Raw genomic sequence first — 25,608 nt, 5'->3', positions numbered from 1 at the left:
TAATCGACGCAAAATCGAAGAGTGCCGTCTTTCTTTTTAACAAGTACGACGGGTGAAGCCCATGGACTGTTCGAGGGTTGGATGACGTCGTCGTCGAGCACCTGTTTCACCTGAAAACGTATTGCCTCTTGTTGTTTTAGTGACACGTGGTAGACGTGCTGCCATATAGGACGTTCGGTAGGGTGCGTTATAATGTGGTGCTTCACGGTTGGGGTCTGCTTGATTTTGCAGATGGACGCAAAGCAGTAAGTTTACCCCGCACCTCCACCAGAAAATGTCACGTGATTGCTGAACAACCACAACGTTTGTTCACGGCAGCAGCTGCACTGGACGTCGAGCCATACCGAACGTTAGAGCACGAGCAGCCAAACAGCCCTATTCTTTTTCCCACCATGGCACATACTCGCATTGGCATGGCGAAACCTCATTCCAAGCCTTTGAAACTATATATAGTCACGGCAAAAATTGGAATTCTGATAATTAAGGTATTATAATTGCAAGCTCCTCAGTAATACAAGGAAACCAAGTATCACTGGTGAGACATATATTATATAGGTTATCCAAACACATAATAAATATCATAGTTTATTTCAAGGAACATGATTTAGAAGAGTCATGCCAACTTCCCTACAATCGTATACAAGCACACTAAGTACTCCATGCTACTTCAAGGTCTGCGTACAGCAATGAGCGCTACGTGGTGGTTCTGACTGTCATTAGAAGAGAAAGGATGGCTTACTGCCGTAACTGGAAATCAAGCCTGATTTATTAAAATTTACAAGCATGCCTTGTAACTTTTTACCACTGGTGTGAGGAGAAAGTATTGGTGTACGTGGTATAAATATCTTCAGAATAGTTGCGTGTCTTCTGACAAGATTGGAGAAATGTGCGAACATCCACGATGGATGTAGGGCGAAGCATCCAAGGCAGGCGCACGTGTGCTTCGTGCCGGGTGCTTGGTGTAATTTGCTTGTGAGAAGGCTGACCATGTTTAAAGCTGGTGTCATAGCATTAACAGACCTAGGCAGTGGCTTTGTTACGTTTATTTTTATTGATATTTATGTTTTTCTGCTCAACGTTTTTTAGATTACACGTATATTTACGTTTCTTACTTCGACAAGCTGGCCGGTCCGTGTCTTTATGCCTTGGCCTACATAAACAATCTAAAGTAATTATACACTCTAAAAATCACCAACGGGGTCTTACTCGGGAACAGATCCAGACAAAAGATCACAAACAGAGACATTAATTGCTGAGTTCGACTTTAAACACAACTACGCTAATATATCTGCAATCAGTTATGTATACTGTTGGTTACATTCAGGTATTTGTGCGTGTAGATTTTGAACCATGACATCCAACTTATTCAACACGATCCCCTTCAGATTGCAATTTTTCTCTTTTGTCGGTTTCAGCGACTGCGATAGCTTCTTTTCTTACGTCCCTCCAGAGCTCCATTACAGACGTTTTCTTTTCGACCTGCTGTATCGCAGACTCCATTCGACGCAACTGGTCCGGAGAAAAATTATCTTTCCAACTTCCGATAGCGCCTTTCCTCACGAAACTGTACTTCTGCGAGTCACTTTCGTAACCGACCTTGAATTTCACCTTTCCGTGACGCGACTCGCCTGTAAACAATGCACTTGACGGTCTGCTGAAATCGAGAACGAGGATGCGTCTCATATTATCCGGGGTGGAACTTGCGAGAATCTTTTGAAATATGGAGTCATTAGCTTGTAAATCTGCAGCATATTCTTCGCCAAGAAACCGAGCCAGCGTCATGACAACCGCCCGAGTGTCTCTGAGGAGTTCCTCGTAGGTGACAAACAGGACGTTTGGTTCCTGCCTCAGGGCGTGCCCGGACGCCACGTGGTCGAAGTAACAGCCATGACCAGCAGCGTCACCTTCCAGAAAATCGTCGAAGAACTCATCGAACGTGCCGTCTTGAAACCGGTACGTGCTAAAGTCCGTTACCATGTGAAAGAGGGAAACGCAAACGTCCCACGGGTTCCGAGCCAAGTAGACGTATTTCGCCCGCGCATTAATGTTGCTCCTTTGGGGTGGTAGGTGAGTCGAGAAAAGGCGCAGGGGAAGAGATGGTCGCCAGTCGGCGAAATCCATGCCTCCTAGCAATCGCGTGTTCTGTGCAAATTCTTCGTAGGTGCGGGCTCCTTCGCCTTTGTTAAGAATGCATTGCGTGATGTACAGCAGCAGGTGCGTACCACTCTTCGGGTAGGTGTGCAAGACCAAGTCCCCACTCTCAGCCCGGAAATTCATGCTGGACCGGAATAACTCGGCGTCGTAATTAGGATCTCGGGGTAAGCCATCAATGAGTTGAGTGTAAGGCTTTCTAGGTGTCATTGCCGCTGCCTCGAAGTCCGCTTTCCTGTTAAAGGGAAAGAAAATACAAAGAGTATGTGAGAGCAGACAGTCCTCGATATTCACTTACGGTGATAGTGCGAAGTGTGAATTAGAGGGTGCCAGGTTACCAAGCAAAATCAACAGTCACCATGAACTCCTTACGTACATTTATTTAAAAAAAAACGCCCTGGGCTCCCATAAAAATTTAAGGAGACTTGCTCTCCATTCTTCCGCGAACCGGTTCTTAATCGTCTGACTGAGATGCTGTCACCCTTACACCGTGATGTTGATAATTACTAATTGTTTTTTTGCGCTGTGGGGTGAAATTGCGGCTGCAGCGGCCTCATTTTCGATAAAGACGAAATTTCTTGAAGCCTGTGTGCTCAGATTTAGCTGCACGTCAAAGATCCCCAGGTGGTAATTTCCGGAGCCCTTTACTACGGCGTCTGTTATAATCATATGGTGGTTTTGATATGTCAAGCACCAACAATCATCAATTATATTTCGGTGGCTTATGTGCGCAAGCTTTAGCGTTCTTTTTTACTCCGATAGGTTGCAGCACGTAGTAGAAAGGAGCGCGAAGGTTTGCGCGTGCAAGTTGTTTCAGAAACCTCGCAAAAAAGTAGAATAATACAATATTGCCTAGTGTGTTTTGAAGCTGTCAAGATATACATTTCTGTTTTCTGTCAAATTAAAGTCTCACTGATGACCAGCATCGATTAGGTCATATAAAAAAGTAAAATGCCTGACAGTTCTCTACGTAAACCCCTAGGCCTGCCAAAATATAAATGCCAAATTTCGCTCGGACATGCACAGATAAAATTTTCTCGTACGCAATTTACCACTGCTGTTCGCTTTTTTTCAGTTGTTAGATGGCGTATGCGGTGGGTTGACTTCGTTCTACGTCTGCGTTTGCGAACTCAGTCTTTCAGCATGAACACGCATGAACTGGCTATTCGCTTTATGTTTCTCAAACTGACCCTGGAGCTTTCGCATTGAAGAGCACCAGGCATGCCGGAAGGTGCCTTTACTTAGACGCGTGTGCCGGCGCGCCAACTTCTGCTTTGCCCTCGAAGCTCTGCGCCTTCGAAGTGTCAAACGTGTTCACGACGTTGTCGATGCTGAGCAATAATTGTGGTGCACCACCATTTGCCTTTTTCTTTTGAACAGGTTGAATAGTTTGAACACCACATACATCACTTCACAGCAAGATGTCGCATTTTCCTCTTCTCCAGAAGGTTAACGAGTACTAAGCTGCATTACACTTAAGGGTCTTCCAGCATTAAAAGGACACGCAAGCATTTTTATGGTACCTGCTTTTTTTCCTTTGCGCAATGAAAAATTTACCAATCAGCATGTCTAATCACAGAGTGGTAACACAGTGAACAAAGAGATACATCTATAGTAATTTTTCATATATGGTGACTACCAAGTCGTATGCAGAGAACACATGCCTCAAACAGTCGGAGGCGGGAGTGAGAGTGTTCGTGTTTGAGTGTGGCAGCACGCTGCGCATGCGCGCACATGCGCGCACATTTGCACATGTTCCACTTGTCACTTCTAAGGTAGTGCCATTTTTAAGCGTGCAACTCTTTTATATGCGAAGTAGCTTATGGCCGGGCTCAATCATGTGTGATCCCCCTTACTGACATGTGCAACAGCTAGCCCAAGCACTGCCAAAACGCACGGCCTCTTTTAGCGGGCGACTTTTCTATAGTGAATCCTAAGATCAAACAGAGAAGGATGAGGGTGCTTGTCCATTGAGTGATTTTGTTGCACGTGCTAAGCGTAGCTTAGTTTTTTTTAGTCACGTCGACCGGCGGAGCTCAAAGTCTCCTCTTCTCATCATAAACTCAACAGGACACACTCTGTCCAATGGGGACATTTACAAACCGAATTCTATAGGAACCCAGCGCTACCATACATGCTATCCCTTTTGAAAATGACTGTTGATTTTCTATTGTCGGACATTGATCGAGTCATTGACTGCATTGATTATCAGTGGTTCCGCGATACGCATTGACTTGCTTCAATACTTCAGCGACAATATTTCTGTTGAGAATTCGCAATAAAAATGTTGTTTATTCATTTTTGTTGAAATACCATTGAGCAAGTATTTCGTAAACAATATTTCTGTTGAGCACATTGCGATGAAAATTTGATTGCCTCATTTCCGTAAAAAAACAATTCACAAATATATGGTAAACCATATTTCTGTTGAGCACTTTGCAATTAAATGTTTAATGTCTGATTTCTATCAAAAAATTATGAATGAAATATTTCGTAAACAATAATTATGTTGAACACTTTGCAATGAAACGTTATTGTCTCATTTCTATCAGAAAACCACGAACGAAATATTTCGTAAGCAATATTTCATAATACAAATTGAGCCGCGAGCCCGCCCATGTTCTCCGGCGCGCGCGCGTAAAGGAGGAAGAATAGGAAAATAGAAAGCAGGGGTGAGAACCGCGGAAGCGGAGAAGTTTCCTGTTCGTGGTGCGGCTGCTCCATAGTGCGTGCTTGACAGTACTGAAACACGAGCCTATATGTCTATGCTCGTGTTCTACAAAAGAAATTGTACTGATGACTTTACGAAAGCATGGCAAGAAAGAAACAAACAGAAGACAGCGAGACAGAGAAAGATCAAAATTGAAAATCGGTTGGTTGATGTTCGATTTGTGGTTGCGTAATTTGATTATGAACTTCAACATCAAGTATACAGAAGTCAGGTGTAGAAGTCAGCAGGAGAGCGTATGTCACCAACATTTGCTCACTCTTTTGAATATAAGTACAGTTCTCATATTCCAGAATGAATTTGTAACAGTGAACCACAACCAAGACAACCAGTGTACTGCTGTGGAGTTAATGTACCAGCTATAAAAATCCCAATTTTCTAAGGAGCAACTGCTAGCAGTAAATATAAAAATTTGGAGGTTCGTTTTGCACTACTTCTTGATATCATCTGCACGTGGATGTTCGCGAAAGAGATGCACACAATGATTATTTATTTGAAGGGAGACCTACCTGTCCTCCGCTAATTTGTGTACGTCATACTTGAGCTTGGTGCGCGTTTCGGTATTCACTTGAACAGCGGTGTGATGCTGAATAAAGGTAAAAGTAGCCACTCCTCGTAAATATGTTGAGTTAAAAGACCGAAAATGAGTAAAAACCACTCTACATAGCGAAATAACGCACATAAATTCTGACTGAAGAAATAAGTAATTGTCGAAATCCTAAAAAGCTGCGGCTGAATTCTAATTGCGAAAATAAGTAATCGCCAAAGTCCTAAAAAGGTGCTGCTGACCAGCGTGCAGCTCGCGGAAGTTCGCGCGTACAAAAGACAAATGTTAGAGTAGGCACGCTAAAATACCCATGCATCGTTTACGTGTGAAAGCGCATTGTCTTCAAGCAGCTGAGCATATATGCTGCTGTCACTGACAAGCGTATACCTCGTGACACAACTAAGCGAGATTGTTTACGCACACGCACGTGCGAAAAACATACGCAGGTTTACACAACCGAACACAGCGTCGTCACGCTGGAATCCATGAATTTCAGTGAGCGAAACACCCGCGATTCACGGGAAAGTCAAAAACGACGCATGAACACACGTTAATCGTTCTTGCGAAACGGCGTACCACGAACCGCAGTTGAAGCCGAAAGAGCTCACCGTTGTTGTCTCGAGATCACGACCCTACAAACTATTCGCTGATCAGACGCGTGCGCAAACAAATGCATATGGCACAAATAATGTTCTAAGTTTCGCCGACGATTTGCAAAACGCTTTCAGTATAGATTTTTACCTCCGCAAAAGACTCGCCTTCACGCGGTGGCGTTGCGGTGCAATAGTTAAGTAATCTGCGTAACGATCACTACGTCTTAAGTTCGATTCCAGAATTGGGGTGGTCTGTAGATGCAGGTGATTGTAATATTAATGGTTGTCTAATTACCTTTGGTCATGAATAGCATTATTGGCGAAAAGCCGCTGTCAAGTGCGAAAACATAATTGTTTTTTTACGCATTGATGGCTTTCGATCGAAAGTCATGGGCCAATTTTCAATGCTTGTCAACAATTGCCTTTGTGACATTTCAATTGATCCACAACGTATTTTCCATTGCCATTTCATTTTCTCTCAATGATAAATCTATATCGAGTGCATTGACAGCTTTCAATTGAAGTCGTAGGCCGATTTTCAATACTGGTCAACAATTTCCTCAACGGTATTTCAATTGAACCGTCATGTATTTTTTATCCCATCTGTTGTCGTTTCTCAATACCTTCATTTTGTTTTTCAATAAGAATTTTTGTAACGGATAGTATATACGTATCCATAGATATACGCGATCGCTCAATGCAAATATTGTGAGGCATGAGCTTCCTTAGAACATATACAATGAGAATGCCATGAATTAAAACACAGTAATGAGAATGCGGCCTCCACCGACAGCCTCTGCGCGCGTTGGCTGGCCGTGCTGCTCAGTTCAGCCCTGGACGATCAGCTATGGGCAATCCAGCGGTGCGAGAGAGCTCCTATAGGAGGCAAGACCTTCAAGCTGACACTTAGTCGGGAGCCCAGCCTTCTAACACGCCGGATACAATATAAAGTTCTTTCCATCCACCGATCCTCAGATTAAAATATATGCGGAGTGACCACAACTCTTGAAGCCGTGCAACGACTATCGCTGCCCAATAACTGCTGTGTGACGCGTGAAACCAGCACCGCTCCACATGCATGCGCTAGAGTCACCGGTAGTACGCGCCTGCCGACGAAAGCTCCGGTGATGTGCGCGCCAACGAGCGAGTGCACACGTGTTTGCTGCAAGGAAAAAAAGACGATGGTGACATGAGGCCCGCGCTAAATAGGCGCGGGCACGTAGAGTGAAGTGCAGACGGCATGAGTGATTGGATGAAGCAGGGTGGCTGGACCAGAGCGTCTTACCTCAGCGTTGCGGTCTACGAGTGAAGCTAAGGGCGTCACGCGGACGCCAGCTATCTCCGCCTCCTGTGCTTTACCACCGCAAGAATCAAACTCCCCTGGGAGTTACTAAGGACGTATCTCCACTTCTCGGAAACTGCTGTTTCACCACTCAGCGGGGACCGCCAGGTGGCGCCGAGGAGTGCAAACGCGTTCACATTGGCTTCGTCAATCATCATACCTAGCAGCGGTTAAAATCATGTGACCACCATTAAAACTAAGGGAATTGTGCAGGAAGAGGTCAGGTACACGCTGACACCACCTTCTTGTACAAGCGATCCCGGTTTCCTCTGAGAAGTGAAGACCTTCGGCAGAGCATGCCAACCCGCCACGCTAAGCCTCGCGGCAAAGCGGAACGCGGAGTCCTGGCAGCCAGCTCTCGGCCGACGAGTTGCGCTCCACCTGCCCGAACCCCAACGGACAACGACCCGGAACTAGCCCATGCACTTATGGACATGGATGAGCAAGACATCGAAACCCAAGTGAGCTTTGCGGTGGACGCCAACGAAGATTTCCTTTCACCTGACGAGGTGCTACAAGGGGAATCTACTAGCGACGCCGAGAACAAGGAAAAAGACTATGCGGAGGAACGCGACAACGAAGCCAAGAATGGTCAGTGGCAGGTAGCAATGTCATTGCGACAGCGAAAACGCATCAGGAAACAAGAACGCGCAGCGAGTGATTACAGCGTTGCTCGAGGCGTAACTGAGAGCAACAGCTCTGGCGCTAGAACGCTTGCAGAAGAGGGACGCGGAAGAGCATCTGAAATGGGCTGACGACGAACGCACGTGACGCCGCTGCCCAAAAACGATATGAAGATTATTGTGCGGCCCAGACCAGGGTTAGTTGTGAAAAAACTGAAAGCATACCAGGTTGCGCGAGCGATAGAACATGCGATCGGTGACCTGTAACTGCCACAAATTTCTGCTTCGCCTTCGCAACGCATCAAAAATAATTATTGCATGCACTCCGTACGAAGATGTAGCAGAAAAGATATTGAAGATAAAGACACTGAAGCTCAATGGCACCAACTATCCCGTAAACACCTACATATCCAGTCCTGCTAGATATTTGAAAGGAGAGGTACACGGAGTAGAACGCGAAATGCCAGAAGCTGAACTCCTGAGCCATCTCCGAGTGCGCACTCAAGGAGTGACAATTGTTCAAGCCCGCATGCTCGGACAGTCACAAACTGCAGTGAGCACGTTCGATGGACCAATACTGCCGCGCTTCATGTATTATTACGATGGTGAAATGCCGTGTGTGCCTTATCAACCCACACGGCTGTACTGTAAACTCTGCAAGAGCCAGGGATATAGGACGGATGTTTGTCCCACACCAATGACAAAGGCGTGCAGCAACTGTCGCTTTAGAGACCCACCTGAGGACCACACTTGCGATCCGGAATGTGCCCTGTGTGGCGGACGCCATCCCACGGCGACATGGAAGTGCACCAAAAAACTCAAACGCGTCCCTCAAAAGGGCCGGTCGTGGCTGTCGCACCAACACAGCACACCACAAACTGCTGGCATATTCAAGAGACGCTGGTTCAGCACGGACCGCGAGGACTCTACACCGCTAGGTGGGGCCTGTCCCAGTTCTTGATCCAGGTCTCGATCTACATCCCGATCCAGGTCCGGCTCTAGAGACTGCTCCAACTCCAAGAAAGGTGGCCACAAGCCCAGCAAAGCACCAGCAAAGCACCAACAGCACAAGAGCTAGAAGGCGCAGAAAAAGGAAGCAAAGAACCAGGTGAGCTGGGCAGCAAAATCCTCCCTACACTCTCACCAAACACCACAACTCACGCGCTTAGAACGTGAGTTAGAGATAATGCGGGTGAGAATAGGTGACCTAGAACGGGAAAATAGGAAACTAAAAAGAAACAAACGCAGCACCCGCAACAAAACTCTATACCCGCCCAGAGTGGCCAGAAATTGCAGACGCAACCGAATGCAGGAGGCGACTCAATGATTACGTTGTCAATGCTGAAAGAAACATTAAAGGAAGTTATACCGACAGTTATAGAGCAAGTAATGATAAATGTAGATAGAAAGCGTGAAATTCTGGACAAGAAAATCCAGGCACAACACGTCGAATTCACGAAAGCTTTACGAAAGCATGCATCAGGCATCAACATCAGAGAAAAAGCTGAGAAAATTTACAACAGGCCCGGATATTCAGTCACGAACCAGGAGACGCATAATGGCTACTCATCAAACGCAGCGGTCAGAAAAGTGCGAAATATGGCAGTGGAACTGCCGTGGTTTCCGGCGGAAAGGAGGGAAACTGTTGCAGCTGGTGGCGTCGCAACAAAAGCCACCTGCTGTCATAGCAGTCCAGGAAGCCGGAACACAACCAAAATTACGGGGCTACAAAACTTTTAGTACCGGGGACGCAGAATGGAAAGTTGCTACATTAGTCGATAACTCAATTACAGCAATATGTCATCAGCCCATTGAAGAGGTGGATGTCCCGCATATCATAACAGAAATAACCTACAAAGGAAGCCATGAAAAGAGTGCCTTCCTACTTAATATCTATAGTCCTCCAAGACAAAAGAAAGCAACGTTCGACAAGCTCTTTCAAAAGACGGCAAAACTGGGGAAAGGAAATCCATTAATCATAGTTGGGGACTTTATTGCCAGGCATGCAAGCTGGGGATATAAGATGCAAGACACTAAAGGCAAAAATATCGCAAGACAAATAGAGAAACTGGAAATGACTCTGTTAACTGACGCTGCAATACCAACGAGGATAGGCAACAGCGTATCCATGGACACAAGTCCGGACTTGACGATAGTACACAACTGCCACAGCGTGGACTGGTACAACACCCTTGAAAGCCTGGGCAGTGATCATTACATACTAAGCACCACAATTCGCACCGGCCGAATCCACAAACACATTGGCACAGCCAAAATTATAGACTGGCATGCATAGCGCACGTGACCACCATAGACGACTTGGACGAGTGGTGCAAAGTAATTCGAAACGAAAAGCAAATGCACACCAAAACCGTCGCCAGAACAGATGATACCTCTGAAGTAGACGCTCACCTTCTCCATCTGTGGGAAGCAGGAAGAAACCTCACTAAAAGATGGAAAAGGCAAAAGGGAAATAAGAAACTCAAGTAGACAATTGAAGAAATAACGCAGCAAGCCGAACAGTACGCTAATAGACTCGCGACAGCCAACTGGGAACAATTTTGTGATTCACTAAATGGAACCCTAGGAACAGCAAAGACATAGAATATCCTAAGAGCCATGATTGACCTTCTGAAAACTAAACGCGAAGGACAAAAATCTCTAGAAAGATTATTGCACACATATCCAGGCACACGAGATGACCTCCTTCAAGACATCTATATTGGGTGTTTCGGCGGCCGAGCCATCACAGTCCCTTACCAGGCTAAATACACTGGGCTCCCAAACTCAGAACTGGATGCACCTTTCACACATGGCGAGGTCAGAGCGGCAATCGTCAGCATGAAACGCAACACAGCACCTGGGGCGGATCAAATCACCAATGCCATGATTCGCAACATGAACGACGAAGCCATAACAGCGCTTCTAAACTTCATTAACAAACACTGGGTGAATGGCACTATACCTCAGCAATGGAAGGATGCTGTAATAATTATGATGCCCAAACCAGGAAAGAAATTGGCAATAGAAAACCTCAGGCCAATCTCTCTTACCTCGTGCTTAGGCAAAGTGTTTGAGAGATTAATAAATACCAGACTTCAACGGCACCTTGAACAAAATAACTTGTTGCCAAACACAATGTTTGGTTTCCGCTCGAACTTTTCTACATAGGACATACTTCTGCTTTTAAACGGAGGAAGTACTAACAAATGTTCCTAAAGCAAGAGAAAACATTGTCATGGTCATCGACATAAAATGCGCTTTCGACAACATAAGCCATAAGGCCATATTAGATGGGCTAGCAGCGACAAACTGCGGTCGAAGGACGTACGATTATGTACAAAACTTCCTTACTAAAAGAACAGCTGTTATCAGATTAGGAGAAGACGAATCCAATGTCTTCCACCCACCGAGCAAAGGCACACCACAAGGCGCTGTGATCTCGTTTACTCTTTTCAACATAGCCATGATTGGTCTAGCCAAAAAATTGGAAGGTATTTCCGACATCCGACACTCCTTCTATGCGGATGCCGTCACTATATGGACAACCAAGGGTAGCTTGGCAGACAAAGAAGAGTGGCTTCAACTGGCAGCTAAAACCATCGAAGATTACACTAAAGAAAGGGGACTTCAGTGCTCAGCAGACAAATCGGAACTCATTCGGTTCTCCAAGAGTAAAAAAACAAAGGACCGACCCGAGCCTCCGCCTTGAGGTCAAGGTAGACGGCAATATTATTCCAGAGAAAAGAACCGTTCGAATCTTAGGGATGTGGTTACAGTCCAATCAGCGATGTCTCCACACACTGAATATGCTTAAACAAACAGTTCAACAAATTGTTCGTATGATGGTTAGAATAACGAACAATCGTGCTGGACTGAAAAAACAAGACGTGCTTCGTTTGGTAAAAAGCTTGGTCATCAGCAGACTAACATACTCGCTACCCTACCACAACATGAATAGAGAGGAGAAAGAAAAAGCAGACAAAGGACAAAGGATAATAAGGATGGCGTATAAAGCGGCTTTGCGACTACCACAAAGCACTTTTACTGCGAAGCTATTAGCGCTCGGACTTCACAATACATTTGATGAGTTGGCTGAGGCACAAGTAACCACCCAGATTAACCGCCTGCTACAGACACCAACCGGCAGAAAACTTTTTCAAAGGACAGGCCTCGGTGAACAAGTACAGGCACATGGAAGAGCTAAGGAATTGGCGTGCTCAGTCAGAGCCTGGTACAAAATATGCCCCTACCGAAGAACATGGACTCAGTTTTACATGCTGGAAGACGTAAAGGAAGAGCCACTTACATAGATAAACTGACAAAATATTTGAATACAGTGAGATTTACTGACGCTGCACCATATCAGGTAAATGCAGAGAACATGGTGGCCGTGGTCACAGACCGAAAAGGAAACGTCACAAGTTGTGCCTCCATAGCCCAAGCCTCTATCACAGAAGGCGAGGAGATAGCGATTGCGCTGGCAATCAAGGAGGGCAGGGAGCGAAAAGCCCCAATGACAATAATCACAGATTCGAAGGCTGCATGTGGAAATTAAGAAAAAGGTAGAATATGTATGAAGGCCATCCAAATTCTAACCAAAGCTCGTAAGGACTTCCCAATTGAATACACCCAAACCATTATCTGGGCGCCAGGGCACGAGGGCGTCACCGGGAACCAGTTTGCGGATGAGGCGGCTCGAGGCTTCACAAATTACCGAGCTTCCTTGCACACTGCAATAGAGGATCCAACGCCCCTAGACCCTAACTTTGGTACAATTCTTCAGTATTAGAGGGACAACAGAAAAGTGTATCCAGCACCGCATAGGAAACTCACAGCAATGAAATCGGTGGCATTACGCAGAATCGAAACAAATACATACACGAACTTACACAGGCTGCATGTATTCTACCCCACAGCATACAAAGATATATGTCCGTGGTGTGGGGCCACATCAACTCTGTTTCACATCACGTGGGAGTGTACGCATCACAAAGAAGAACACCACAACATGAACAACACAGAGGAACAATGGGAGGCGCTGCTGTCCAGCTCGGCCATTGTTGATCAGCGCTGGCTGGTCCAACGGGTAGAGATGATGGCTAGGGCCAGCGGAGCCCTGGAATAGGGGCCCGACCATTTGGAATGCTCCGCGTTATGCGCAAATAAAGTTTTCTCTCTCTCTCTCTCTCACCACTCAGCACCCCATCTCGTCACCATGTAGTATTGGTTGGTATACTCGAATATTTCCGGCCACGCTCCACAGGGCGGTGCCTAAGTCAGCGGAAGATCCCACGCTGTTTCCCCATAGAACTCGAGTGATGCTGAAAGAACACTCACGCTGAAACTATTGCTTTTCTCCTGTAACCAGCGTTGTTTTCGAATGCAAGAATATACTCACCTGAGGGACTGGAGATGAATGAAAAAGTGTTGGCAACATCCTTCGCCACCATCGCTTATAACACGACAAACCGGATGAGACATCTAGCCGCAATAACTGTTCTCGTGTGCATCCCGTGATTAGTTCTTTCTTTAGTTGTTCTTTTTATTTGCTTGTGCATTTACTTTGCCGCGCCATTTCATGCGCGTTTGCGTTCTTCTTTCCGGATTTCCTAACAACCAGTGTGATTCATTGTCAGTGTTCAATACTGACATTACATTTTTTGCAGCATATATCTGTAACTTTTCTTACGAAAAAACTTAAGTGCATGTGTGTTTAACTGTTCTTTTGGAAGGGAAATTACATCATGCTAAGGTGGTGGGTAGTAAAATGGAGAGTCCTAATCCTGATACAGCAGTGCTGTTATGTCACATGTAAACGGCATTTCTTTTTTTTTTGCAACCACTGTATGGGAAGCTGAAAACATTCTTTTAAAACGTAACCTAATAATTTTGAATAGAAAACCTTAGTTTTGTTATTTCAATAAATATTATTCGTTGTGAATTTTCTCAAGTATCCGTTTGACAAAGCAATGCTTCTTTATTAGGAATAATAACTTTCTTTTAATGAAACAGTGAGTATCGAACTTTTGCAACATGTTTATGCAAAGTTGCGCCTCTTCGGCATGAATTCATGAAAACTCTTTAAGGCAGGGTGGTTTTCTTTTTCGTACCATCCTCTAAAACGTGTATAGTGTGTCCTCATGCAGCAGTCACACCATCTCGGCTGCTTCGCGTTGGCGATTGCCAACAAAAATTCTTATTGGAATTATTGTTGTGTGTACCTTAAAAAGGAAGTTTTTGCACTTTGACTCCTTGTATTGGCTTAACTAGCTTAAGTACATTCTGAAATTTGCATGCAGCATATAACACACTCTACACTGGGAAGGCGACCACAAAGTTACATAGATCCCTGTAACAAACGCCTTCATATGAGCTTTGAACTGAAGCATCATCATGGCTGGATGTAGGCGCGTAAGCCTGTACCGCCTTCATCTAGTACCTCTGATTGAGTTTAATAACGATACCTACCACCCTTTCATTATTCCTGTAGTATTCCTTTATGTTGCTAGCTATATTTCTGTGGATGAGGAACCGCACGCCCAGTTCTCTTCTGTCAGCCAGTCCACAATAGCAAGGACGTGCCCATAATTGTAGCTTCGTATAGTCCTCATCTGTCCTGCTAAACTCAGTGAGCCCTATTACATCCAATTTAACACTCTCTAGCTCCTCTAATAGTACAGCTAGACTTGCCTCACTAGATAAGGTTCTAGCGTTAAGCTTTTCCAAGTTCAGGTTCCAGAAGGTTTCACGTTCAGAAGTACATCTACAAATAAAAAAAAAAAACTAGCGCGTCACCATTACCAGGGTTCCGTGCAACCAATGTAACAATTACAATATTGTGCTGTGCACGTTTCTGTCAGGGTGCTCACCTCTGCAACCTTTACTTGCACCAATTTTCACGTCCCAGATATGTGGCAAAGCGTCTGGGGACCTGGTGATTTGCACCTTTGTGGGAAAGAAACTCTTTAGTTTGTATTAGTGACATTGTGCCTTGCTAAGCTTTCCGCGTGAAATTTGTTCTAAGAAACTCATAGACCCCTTCATTGGAAAAGCTCGAAGTAATTAAACTGCGACATATGCAAAAATAAGGCATCTCGAAAAAAGCCGTTAACAGGAGAAGTTTTGAAATCTTGCGGCTTTTCTTTCTTTGTACACAAGTCGAGTTCTTTCTGCAACAACAGCTCAGATCCCTTTGTTTACATTGGTATGTAAAGTGTAAACGCAAAGTAGACAAACGTGACGGAAATGAGTGCTACAAGTACTGGTGCTGCTTTATATCACAAAGGATTATGCGTACCAGAAATATGAGCTCTTCCACCACGAATGTGAGCTTGCTTAATACTTATAGCTGTTTGATAGAAAAATATTATGGCATAAATTAAAACGTTCTGGACATTGAACTTGCAAAAAAGCTGCTGTTCTATAATTTTTGACACTCAAAAGAGAAAATATGAAATTGTGTTCCGGTCATGCAGCACTAAATGTATGCAAAACTGAAATTTCGGGAAGTTGTAATAAGGTATGCATTTTTATTAGGCAGCATGAAAACGCAAACGCAAGAACCAAAATCACAGCATATCCACAGAGTGTATGATGATGAGTGGGGCGAAGCTTCGACAGCTTTTATCGAAAAACGTGAATCGTCCGTCCGTCCATCTGTCCGTCCGTCCGTTCGCCGCTCGCCCGCCCGGCCATCTGTCTGTCTGTCTGTCTGTCTGTCTGTCTGTCTGTCTGTCTGTTTGTCTGTCTACCTGTCCGTCCGTCCGTCCGTCCGTCCGTCCGTCCGTCCGTCCGTCCGTCCGTCCGTCCGTCCGTCCGTCCGTCGATCCGTCTGTCTGCCCTTCCGCTTATCTTTCTGCCTGTCTCTGTGTGGGTCTTTCTGTCCATCCTTCCGTATATCCGTCCATTTGTCGGTGTGTCTGTCTGGGTGGCTGTCTGTCTGTTTGTCTGTCTGTCCATCCGTCTGTCTGTCTGTCTGTCCATCCATCTATCCGTGTATGTCTGTGTGGCTGTCTGTGTATGTGTGTGCTTGTCTGTCTGTTTCTCTGTCTGTCCATCTGTCTGTGTATGTTTGTCTGTCTGTCTCTCTGTCTATCTGTATGTCACTCTGTCTGTCTGCAATTGCTGAGTAAGTAATCGGACTGGTCTGTCACGTACGAGCTAAGAGGGACAGACCCACGGCTTTAGTAGCTTCGCCCCTAAAAACACAAGGCGTCTGGGAGCACCTCCACACAACTAACTTCATTAAACAGAATACTCGCTATTTCAACCATGACCGAGCTCAACGTGCTTTCAGAATATGGATTACCAAAACGAAGAAAAGAAGATGGGTTTCTGCGAAGCCTACAAAAGGCTGTAAAGGATTGAAACGTATGATCAAATGTACACTTTTTTCACAATGCAATATAACAGATCTGGAAGAAAATTTCATTGTCACACTTTATATTGAGCGTATGCCTACACATAGATTGCCTTTTTCGTTGATGTGTTAATACTCAGCAATTACTCCTTATTTTAGAAATGACTAATAAATACCTACTGAGCCTTTTATTGCAAAATGGAGTGCGTTAGCTGCATGCAATGACATTTCGCTTTTAGAAATCTATGGCACGGAGGCGTTTCAGACGTCGGTACACGGCACAATACACGGAGTACATAATGCTAACAATAAAATTGGATAACACACTTTTGATCAGATATAGTTTGTTCGTGGCGAGTAATATCTGGTTAGTCTAGTTTTACGGAGCGTTCGTTACGGGATGTCAGGTCTAAAACGTGTAGGGGGAAAACACTGATGGTATATTGGGAATCACATGGTGAGTACACAGAGTGTATGTTGTTTAGTTATCAAAGCGAGGTGTTGGGATAGCTGGTTTTTTATTGATATGTGGGGTTTAACGTACCAAAACCACCATATGATTATGAGAGACGCCGTAGTGGAGGCCTCTTGAAATTTAGACCACCTGTGGTTCTTTAACGTGCTTCCAAATCTAGCTGGTTTTTCATGTATGAGGAAAATTATGCCACAATTGCTGCGGAAGACGATGTTAGAGAAGAGACAAAAAAGAAGTGGACTGTACAAGCGGGAACTATCAACTGAAGTTTTTTGAAATATTTTGGAAGAATGAAGGCGTCCCGGAAAGAGAATAGTCGATTTACGAAAAGGGTGGGGCTTGGCAATCTTGCTGCATGGTCTTCAGCTGCATACACGTGGGGTGATTACGGTTACCAGATGTGGTGCTGCTTCAAATCACTTATCTGAGTATGCTAACTAAAATGATATTTCTGTCTTCTGATGAATTCAATTTGTGTGAGGGTAAGTGCAAAGGTGCTGGAACTGACTAATGCGCTTTCTTTGTCTTTTATATGAAGTGCGTTCCCAATCTTCGCGTGTAGTCTTACTTTTTGATTTCGCCACAATTGTAGTTTTTTTTCAAACAGTGGCCGGCACCTGTACTCTCTGCAGTGCATAGAAAGGTTACTTGTGGTGGCTGACTGCTGACATGCATATCAATGTTCTTTTAGCCGCTCGTTGATGCATCTCCCCGGTATCCCAATGTATTCTTCGCCACATGTCAGTGGGGTAGACTATACCTTGCCCCGCCGCGGTGGTCTAGTGGCTAAGGTACTCGGCTGCTGACCCGCAGATCGTGGGATCAAATCCCGGCTGCGGCAGCTGCATTTCCAATGGAGGCGGAAATCTTGTAGGCCCGTGTGCTCAGATTTGAGTGCACGTTAAAGAACCCCAGTGGTCTAAATTTCCGAAGCCCTCCACTACGGCGTCTCTCATAATGATATGGTGATTTTGGGACGTTAAACCCCACATATCAATTAGACTATACCTTACGTACTTCACATTAAACGTTGTTTTGGCATGACGTATTCGGCATTCATCTTTATTCGCCTCGGGGTCGTTCACTCTTTGGCACATTCCTTCGAATTTGATTAGAGCTGAGAACACTACATTCAGCTCATGCCTGGCTTCTATCTTCTTCAATTCATGGGGTGCCTTGTGAACGAATGGGATCACTACAAGCTTTTTTTCATGCCTGTTGGGTTCTTTGCTTTTATTTCGTTTCATCTCCGCTTTCTTTTGCTTTATCTTCCGTTTTTCGCAGAAATTGTAGCACAATTTTGCTCAGTCATTGTTTAGTTATTATAATTCCTGAACGCCTGTGTTTGTGAGGCGTGGAAGTTACTTTGACGGCATTTCTACAACACGCGCGGCCGTGTTGTAGAACATCCGCTACGCAAAAGACCCGGGTTCAATCCCCACCCGGACCCGAATGACCATGGTTCATTCTCCATTATGAACCACGATATTTTTTCCGTTTACTTTATTTGCATCGCTCTGCATTTTTCGCTCATGCATGAGATGATGATTTTTCGCTTTCAACCAACGACGCTGACGCCAGAATTTCCGCTTCTATTTAACTTTTTATTTGAACCTTTATCATCGCCATTGCTTTATAAAACATCAAGGACCCAGTGGAATTCAAACCCAGGCCGCCTGCGTGCCAGCCCACTCCACCCAGCGGTGATTGAAACTCTGTGGCAAACCGGCCTTAGACAGGCTAGTTGTGAGGAAAGGAATCACGTTAATATGTATAACAAAGGGTTTTAAAAGAGCAAAGGAACAGCCAAGCATCACACAATGTCAATTGTGTAACGGGTGGGTCATCGAATGCTCCAGCTTTCTCCACTTCCCTTACAAAAGCTTCAGGCGTACTTCGTCATCGTTGTCAGCAACATCATGGAAAGTTTGAACAAAATTCCATGTGAGAGTATAGTGGGGAGCACGGTTCTTCAAAGAAGGACAGCATAGTAAATTGTTGCCTACTACAAAAATTATGTATATTTTTGGCATAGTGGGTACTCTGCAAATGTTGTCGTAGGAGTTACCGAAAGAGTTGAAAAAAAAAAGAAAAGCTCTTTAGGTGGCGGCTCTTCGAGCATTCACTGGGACTGTGCTGTGCGTTCCATGCAGGCCTGGTGTTTTTCTTTTCTAGAAACATGCGCAGCAAGTAAATAAAACGAACCTAGAGGTATTTAAAGGGACGTATTACGTGCGCTTTCTTTTGGCTGGGTCAAGACCTTAGTGGCTCGTTTTTCTGTTTCTCATTCGCCCCTGTTTTGTTTGCCGCTTTTTGTGCGCTGTGCGTACTAGCTCTATTCTCCTCATCTTTGCATGTTAGCCACATTAAACTATAACTACCTAAACTAAGCAACATTTATTGTCGGTCTGAAGTGAATATTCCTAGCTGGCTACATGGTTATGTTTGGGTTATTTTCACTATAAGTACCAGAGGCCTCGTAGACAGGTACAAAATTCTGGAACTCTCATCTGCGAAAGCCCAAAGACTCATTGCCGCTAGATTGATATGTAGTCAGTCTAGAAGGCTGTTTCTAGGCGGTATCTGTGCAAGGAGGGAAGGGGGAAATTGCGTTCATTCATAGATTGCCATTATTATACGTCGTTGCTGACATGTCAGCACTTAACTGTTTTTGTGTTTGGTTTAGGCGCCATCTGCTGCCAGTTCACACAAAGGCGGTGCCAGCTGCTGGCCAGTACATTCCCCGCTGCTACTGCAGCACGTGCAAGGCTGCTATCAGGCAAGCTGCAAAGCAGACGAGGACGTCGTGGAATATTTTACAGTGCAACGGGTTAGATACGGACAGACCATCACAAGCTTGTGTCGCAAGCTTTTGATACAATGATTGCCCGCTCTAAAAATTCCGGCTTTCCGAGTGACGTGATTTTATCGGTATCAGAAAAACATATCGAAGAACACGAAGCTTCATTGCCGTGACTCAAGTGCCCCAGACGTTAGCAAGAAAAAGAGGCATGCTGTTATTGCATACACACATAGAACCACGCATGGTTTAAAAAAAAACATTGGTGCTCGTTATGGCGTAAACTTGTTGTCCTCAGCACGTAATAAAGTGGGTATTATGTGTGCCTTGATGGATAGAGTATCGTGTCAGCAGCCAGGAAAAGAGAAAAAAGTGTGTCTCCAATTATGTCCACAAATATGTACCTTGTGCTACTAGCGTTGTTTATGCCTTTCCACTATCTTGCAGCTGCGAATACGTAAGCCAAACAGGCTGGTGCCTTAATGTGCGCTTACGAGAGCATGAGCTGACACTATCAGGTGCTGCAATCACGTCTCATTTCGCAGCGCATTGTAGATCATGCGGATGTGTGCCCTACTTGCAGAAAACTTCCATCAAATATAGACATTTGGATCAGCGCACGCATGAGATAGCCGAAGCTTTTTTCATCAAATCCAATAACAAGTGCATAAGCCATCCATCTATTACTCTTTAAGATGAAGAAAACAAATTTCTGTTAGACAAGACATGAAGCGTGTTGTGCTGTAACACATGTGCCCATGCGCAAAGTTTCGATGACTCATTGTCTCCTATATATGTCCTTCATTTGTCAAATAACTTGGAGTTGAGAGTTCAGCGCTGTGTCCCTTCTCTGTCCATATCTAACCCATTGTGCTGTAAAATATTCCACGATGAACATCCACCAACTCGCCCAACTTGCGATTCTGCTTCAGACGAGCACTAAGCGAGGCGTTACTTTCGTGCGTGGTCCTCCGATGTTTAAAGAGACGTCTTAGAAACCGACTGCATCGTTCTCTCAATCGTGACCGTGTTATTTTTTGGCCACTAATTTAAAACGCGGAAGTTGATTTACGCTTGTGCGGACAGTGAGATATGTATATGTCCAATTTTTTATTTCAAGCTCTTGGAGTTTTCGGCAAGAAGAAGGCACAAAAAAGTCACAGCTTTGCCGCAAAGGCGAAGCAATCAACGCGATAGCAGCAATTTGAAAGGTCAAGTGCAGAATCAAAAGCATATCAAAACGTGCCCCAGTTCCTCGCACACAAATTACGTACGAAGCGTACTCACAGGTATAGATGCTCGCGAATAAGCGTCTTGTTTGTTACTTCGCCGAGTCTGAAAAGCGCGCGTTTTTCGCGAATGGAGACTGAAATGATTGCAGTGACCTTTGTGCGCCCGGTAACTACAGCAGAATCGTTCCACATAAAGTCGGAGGCCAGCCGAGACGTACCATTCTTCCCTTGTTGCCACCTAGAGATAAGAGCGCGTCAGGGAGCGTCGCTCCCCTTCTCTAAGCCGGCAAAGTACGCGTAAGAGATTAGAGTGGGCGCCGTTGCGCGATGTGGCGACGTGCGCTCATTGCACCATCTTTCTGGTAATGGGGAAAACAGCAGCGGTAAGTGGTATATATAAATTGCTTGCCGGTAGAACGGTGGTGAATGTTCTCCGGGGTGGCTCAGTGGTTAACGCCTCGCTTTCAAGACACAGAGATCCCAATTTTGATTGCGCGCGCCAAAGTTGCTTCTTCTGAATTTTTCTTTCTGGCGTTTTCGTGTATATAGACTCGTATACTTATACGGTACATGGCATCGACACCGACGCCGGCAGAAAAATCCAGCCCAAAGTGTCCATATAATTGCAACCGCAATAATAACGAGGTAAGTGCACTTTCTGTATTTTACTTTTTATAGTTGCAAGACAAAGCTCGACGTTGTTTCAGAAAAGAAGCCTGCCTGCCTGTTGTTTATGACATTTCAAGCCATTTCATGCGCCCAGTGAATAATATATGCAGTCGACTGATGTAATCCGGCAACCAATAAAAGTTTCGCTATGAATGTTTCAAGCACATACCATTTCAGTTATTATCAAATTATTGATGGTTATGAGGATCGCTACGGCAAGTCGCAATGTTTTAACACCTAAATTACCTTCATACCACGCAGAAAGCAGCCATGCTTAAGCTCGCCCACGTGATCAATATCGGTGACTTATAAACTAATATAGTCATGTGTTACGGAAGAGATTCTGACACACTGCGAAAAATGCACGAAGTTACTACGCATAGATTTCTTTATCATGAAAAGATAGAACAACTGTATATGTCGCAAATTGGAGTATTCCGCACCTCGAAAACACGAACGAAGATAAAATAACGTAATACTGGCGCGGACGAAAACGTAAACTCTCATATCAATATATGATCGGAGGATTGAGCACTTGCCGTGTTATCCTTCGGAAATTAGGTGAGAACAAACGCCGTAACTGAAAAAAAAAAAAAACTTGCCTTCAGTGTAGGTGGAAGGTTTGGGCGTTGCTGCTACCGTTGTATGGTAAAATGCGGGACTACTGCAGCCTCCGCTGGCACTGAATTGGCTGGGAGAGCTTCAGAGTATCGCATATGTTTTAGTTAGCGCTCAACTGCGGCCTAGATTGGCATATTTATGACATGTGTCATCCGCCTCTAAATTGGCGGCGCTTCGAGTCCTTGACCGCATAATGTGTCCGGGCATAAAGTACTGTTACAATACCGAGTATTTGTTCGGCGTTTTTAAAAAGGCGTGCTGCAGCTGCCTGAACGTACTTAAACAGCAACTGAAAGAACTCTAGGAATACCCCCTTCCCCTTTTATTTCAAGCGAAGCACCTTATATTGCCGAGACTTGTTCATCCATGGTGTCCGTCGTCATGGCCCAGAACCGCAGAAAAGGTCAACAAAAATTTAACACGAACAAAATGAAAGGCTGTTAAGCAGAACAAAATTAGAGGCCACAGCTCCGTAAAAACACCGGCATTTCAGCACCCAATAATGAAAGCGCATGAAGAAAACACTAATATTAATCATCATTGTGACAGACCAATATGAAACACCTAAGAGGACAAACGCTTTATACTAGTCGGCAACTTCAACGTACATAATATGGACCTTAGACCCTAGCTTGTAGTCGACTGACTGTCCACTCTCAAGGCAAATCGATGTATACAGAAATCATATCAGTGATTGTATTATTTAGTTGCTCGCTATAAGTCCGTTGATTTGCGTATGGTAAGCAGTCGTCGTAGAATGCCTGGTGTTGCTTAGACGAAAAAGCTAAGCTGTGCAGGGAGCACTGCTCCTCGGTCTGGCAATACTGTACAAAAGGACTTGCAACGTGACGCAGTACGATGTGGCACATGAAGAACTGCGCTAACTCGAAGGCGATGGCTCGTGGTATTGCCTCTGTCTCGGCATATTGCGTCAAATAATCAGTTGCGGCTGTCATCCACCTCGTGTCGTCCCGAAGGCGCCCGCGATGTGGCGCACGTGGACTGACCGGATGCGCTTTACCAATGGAGTAACATAGTAAACGTAAAGAGCAGACACTCTCATTGAACCATGCGGCCCACATGACTGCTGGTGCTCCTGGCGGCCGGAATCAAATGGTCACAAGGCTCGGTTTTGGTCACAAGGTTCGTTTCCAACCTTGCCATCGCACCAAAGTGGTTTCATTTCAGTTTGAGCATTCTTGTGGGAAGGTCGGGTGTTTTTTTTTTATTAGGGAGTGCTTTCATTAGCTGTTTTTAGGGTCAAATAGGCACGGGCACGGCTATTGCAAGTACGTTCTTATGTTGGCAGTTCTTGCGAAAACAAATGCACACACACTTTACAAATGAATCGTGTTTATTCAGGCAGCAGTACGTAGAATCAATATAAATTAGCTAAACAGGCGTTTTTAAGTAATACTTTACCTGAATAACGGAAATTGAAAAATTATGCATAACGTTTATTATTTATACAAACTGCAAAGGGTTGTGTTTTTTCGGAAATAACATTGCAATGTAGATAAAGTACCATAGCATCGAGTAAGCCGTAAAAAAGGTACACAATATTTGCAAGCACATTCATAGTCAACACGAACATTTCAATACATCAGCGAATTTTCAAATTATTGTAAAATTTATTTTTATATTTCATTAATTTCTTTATTTTCAGGTACTGTTGGCCGATGGCGCCGTTACAGTGGTTGGGGAATAAATTTAATCATTGTTTGCATGAAACAGCAAGGAAAATCTTATACAAAAAGTCTAAAAACCACAATGTGTCATTATATATGAACGGTGAACATAATATGACATAATAACTATCATGTAGAAAATAAAAAACGGTGCATGGGCGAAAAAAATTTTCCATCACTATAGTTTGCTCCACCGCCTACATTATCCATACATCATTCACTGTAGATCATTAAGCATCACAATACTAAAGTCTACATGTCGCGCAAAATTTGTGTGACTGAGCACAATCAATAAAATTAAAAAAAAGAGCTAGCATTCACGAATATTTAGTTACAAAATATTCTGTAGTTTTGAATTCAAATTTTTTAACGTTTCACAATTCCGTAGTATTTTATGGTTCTAAGAAAATAAGAGTATGCGTATATGGTCAGACGTGATTTGGGGATTTGAAAGTTGCTGTGGTAGTCACTTCGTAGGTTCTGGACAGGTCACGGAACGAAGCACTGCGCTACATCAAAGCTAAATGTATTTTGAAAAGCAAAAACGAAAATTTTATTCTGGCTACCCGACGGTGTTCCAGAAGGGTGGGTAAGTTCAGTTGCAGCATCTCCGTTACAAAATTAGTTCGAGAGTATCTTGAAAGAATAAATCTAGCCGCTCTTCTTTGTACTCTCTCAACTTGATTGATTGATTAGTGGGGTTTAACGTCGCGAAACCACCGTATGATAATTAGAGAGGCCGTGTTGGAGGGCTGCGGAAATTTTGACCACCTGGGGTTCTCTACGTGCACCCAAATCTGAGCACATGGGCCTACAGAATTTTCGCTTCTACCGAAATTGTAGCCGCCGCAACAGGGATTCGATACCGTGACCTGTCAGTCAGCAACTCGCTCAACTTGATTGATTAGTCTTTTCTGATAAGGGTCCCTTATGATACTTGATATTCTAATGTAGGTCTTACTATAGCTAAAAAGGCTGTTAACTTTACTGGGTCTTGATGCAAGAATCAGCGTGAATAATCAGACAAGCTGTAAAGAAAGCAACACAAAAACCAAATTTCATGAGTATTACTCTTGAAAACAATGTAGCTCTCACTGCCCATGACAGCAAGGTTATAGCAATGTTTGTTGGTGTAGGTGTCGTCGTCCACACGATGACCTCCTACTTCTTGCCATACTTGCGCTGTAGCTCCTTGGTTCCTTGTTTCCGGCGGTTGAGGTGAAATTCAGGGTGGGTGTTTCTTGGTAGATCTTACATGCATCTTCGGAGGAAGTTGATGTAATTTCTTCTCATTACGGTGAAGCGTAGTGGAGCTGTTTCCTGATGTCACGGCCATTTTTAGTGGTGGTGAGCCCTCGGTTTTGCGATGATAAGTGTCTCAGTTAATTTATATATGTATGCTTCATTCGTTCGGCTTGAACACGGAACCATAATGCTTAGGAACGTTACCTTCAGTATTCTAGGTGTTGATATCACCATTTTTCAAAATGTTCTACTACACTAGGGCGCATGGCTGAACCAAGATAGCTAAACAATTAACACGCTACCACGGAAAGCTATCGCCCGTCAGCGGATGCCAAAGAAAGAGTGCCTTTCGTGCGCCCGGCGGATGCAGAAGGAGAATAGAGGGGAGAGGGCATTACCACTTACGACACGTTCACTTAGATTCCATAGGAAGAGAAGGGGAGAGGAGAGTATCACTGTACCCATGAGTTCTGCCCTTCTCTTCCGCTCTCTCATCACTGGCGCGCAGAAGATGAGATAATAGAAGGGGAAG

General features: G+C 44.5%; 1 protein-coding gene across 2 annotated transcripts; it reads right to left on the bottom strand.

Moving 5' to 3' along the window:
• Nucleotides 1-567: 567 nt before the first annotated feature.
• Nucleotides 568-22,223, bottom strand: LOC119170073 (sulfotransferase 2A8). 2 transcript variants are annotated; one of them, XM_037421119.2, is made up of 2 exons: nt 22,125-22,223; nt 568-2,386 (listed from the first exon to the last, which is right to left on the bottom strand). In XM_037421119.2, the coding sequence occupies exon 2, from the start codon at nt 2,359-2,361 to the stop codon at nt 1,363-1,365; it is 999 nt and encodes a 332-aa protein (XP_037277016.2). In that variant the 5' UTR covers nt 2,362-2,386; nt 22,125-22,223; the 3' UTR covers nt 568-1,362. The 2 variants fall into 2 exon arrangements, with proteins under 2 accessions (XP_037277016.2, XP_037277008.2); XM_037421111.2 differs by lacking the exon at nt 22,125-22,223 and adding an exon at nt 8,722-9,046.
• Nucleotides 22,224-25,608: the final 3,385 nt, after the last annotated feature.

Source organism: Rhipicephalus microplus, unplaced genomic scaffold (genome assembly GCF_043290135.1).
Source record: "Rhipicephalus microplus isolate Deutch F79 unplaced genomic scaffold, USDA_Rmic scaffold_21, whole genome shotgun sequence".
Taxonomy (NCBI): Eukaryota; Metazoa; Arthropoda; class Arachnida; order Ixodida; family Ixodidae; genus Rhipicephalus; species Rhipicephalus microplus.
Note: the sequence above shows the minus strand (reverse complement) of the source record. Positions and strands in the feature narration are given on the sequence as shown.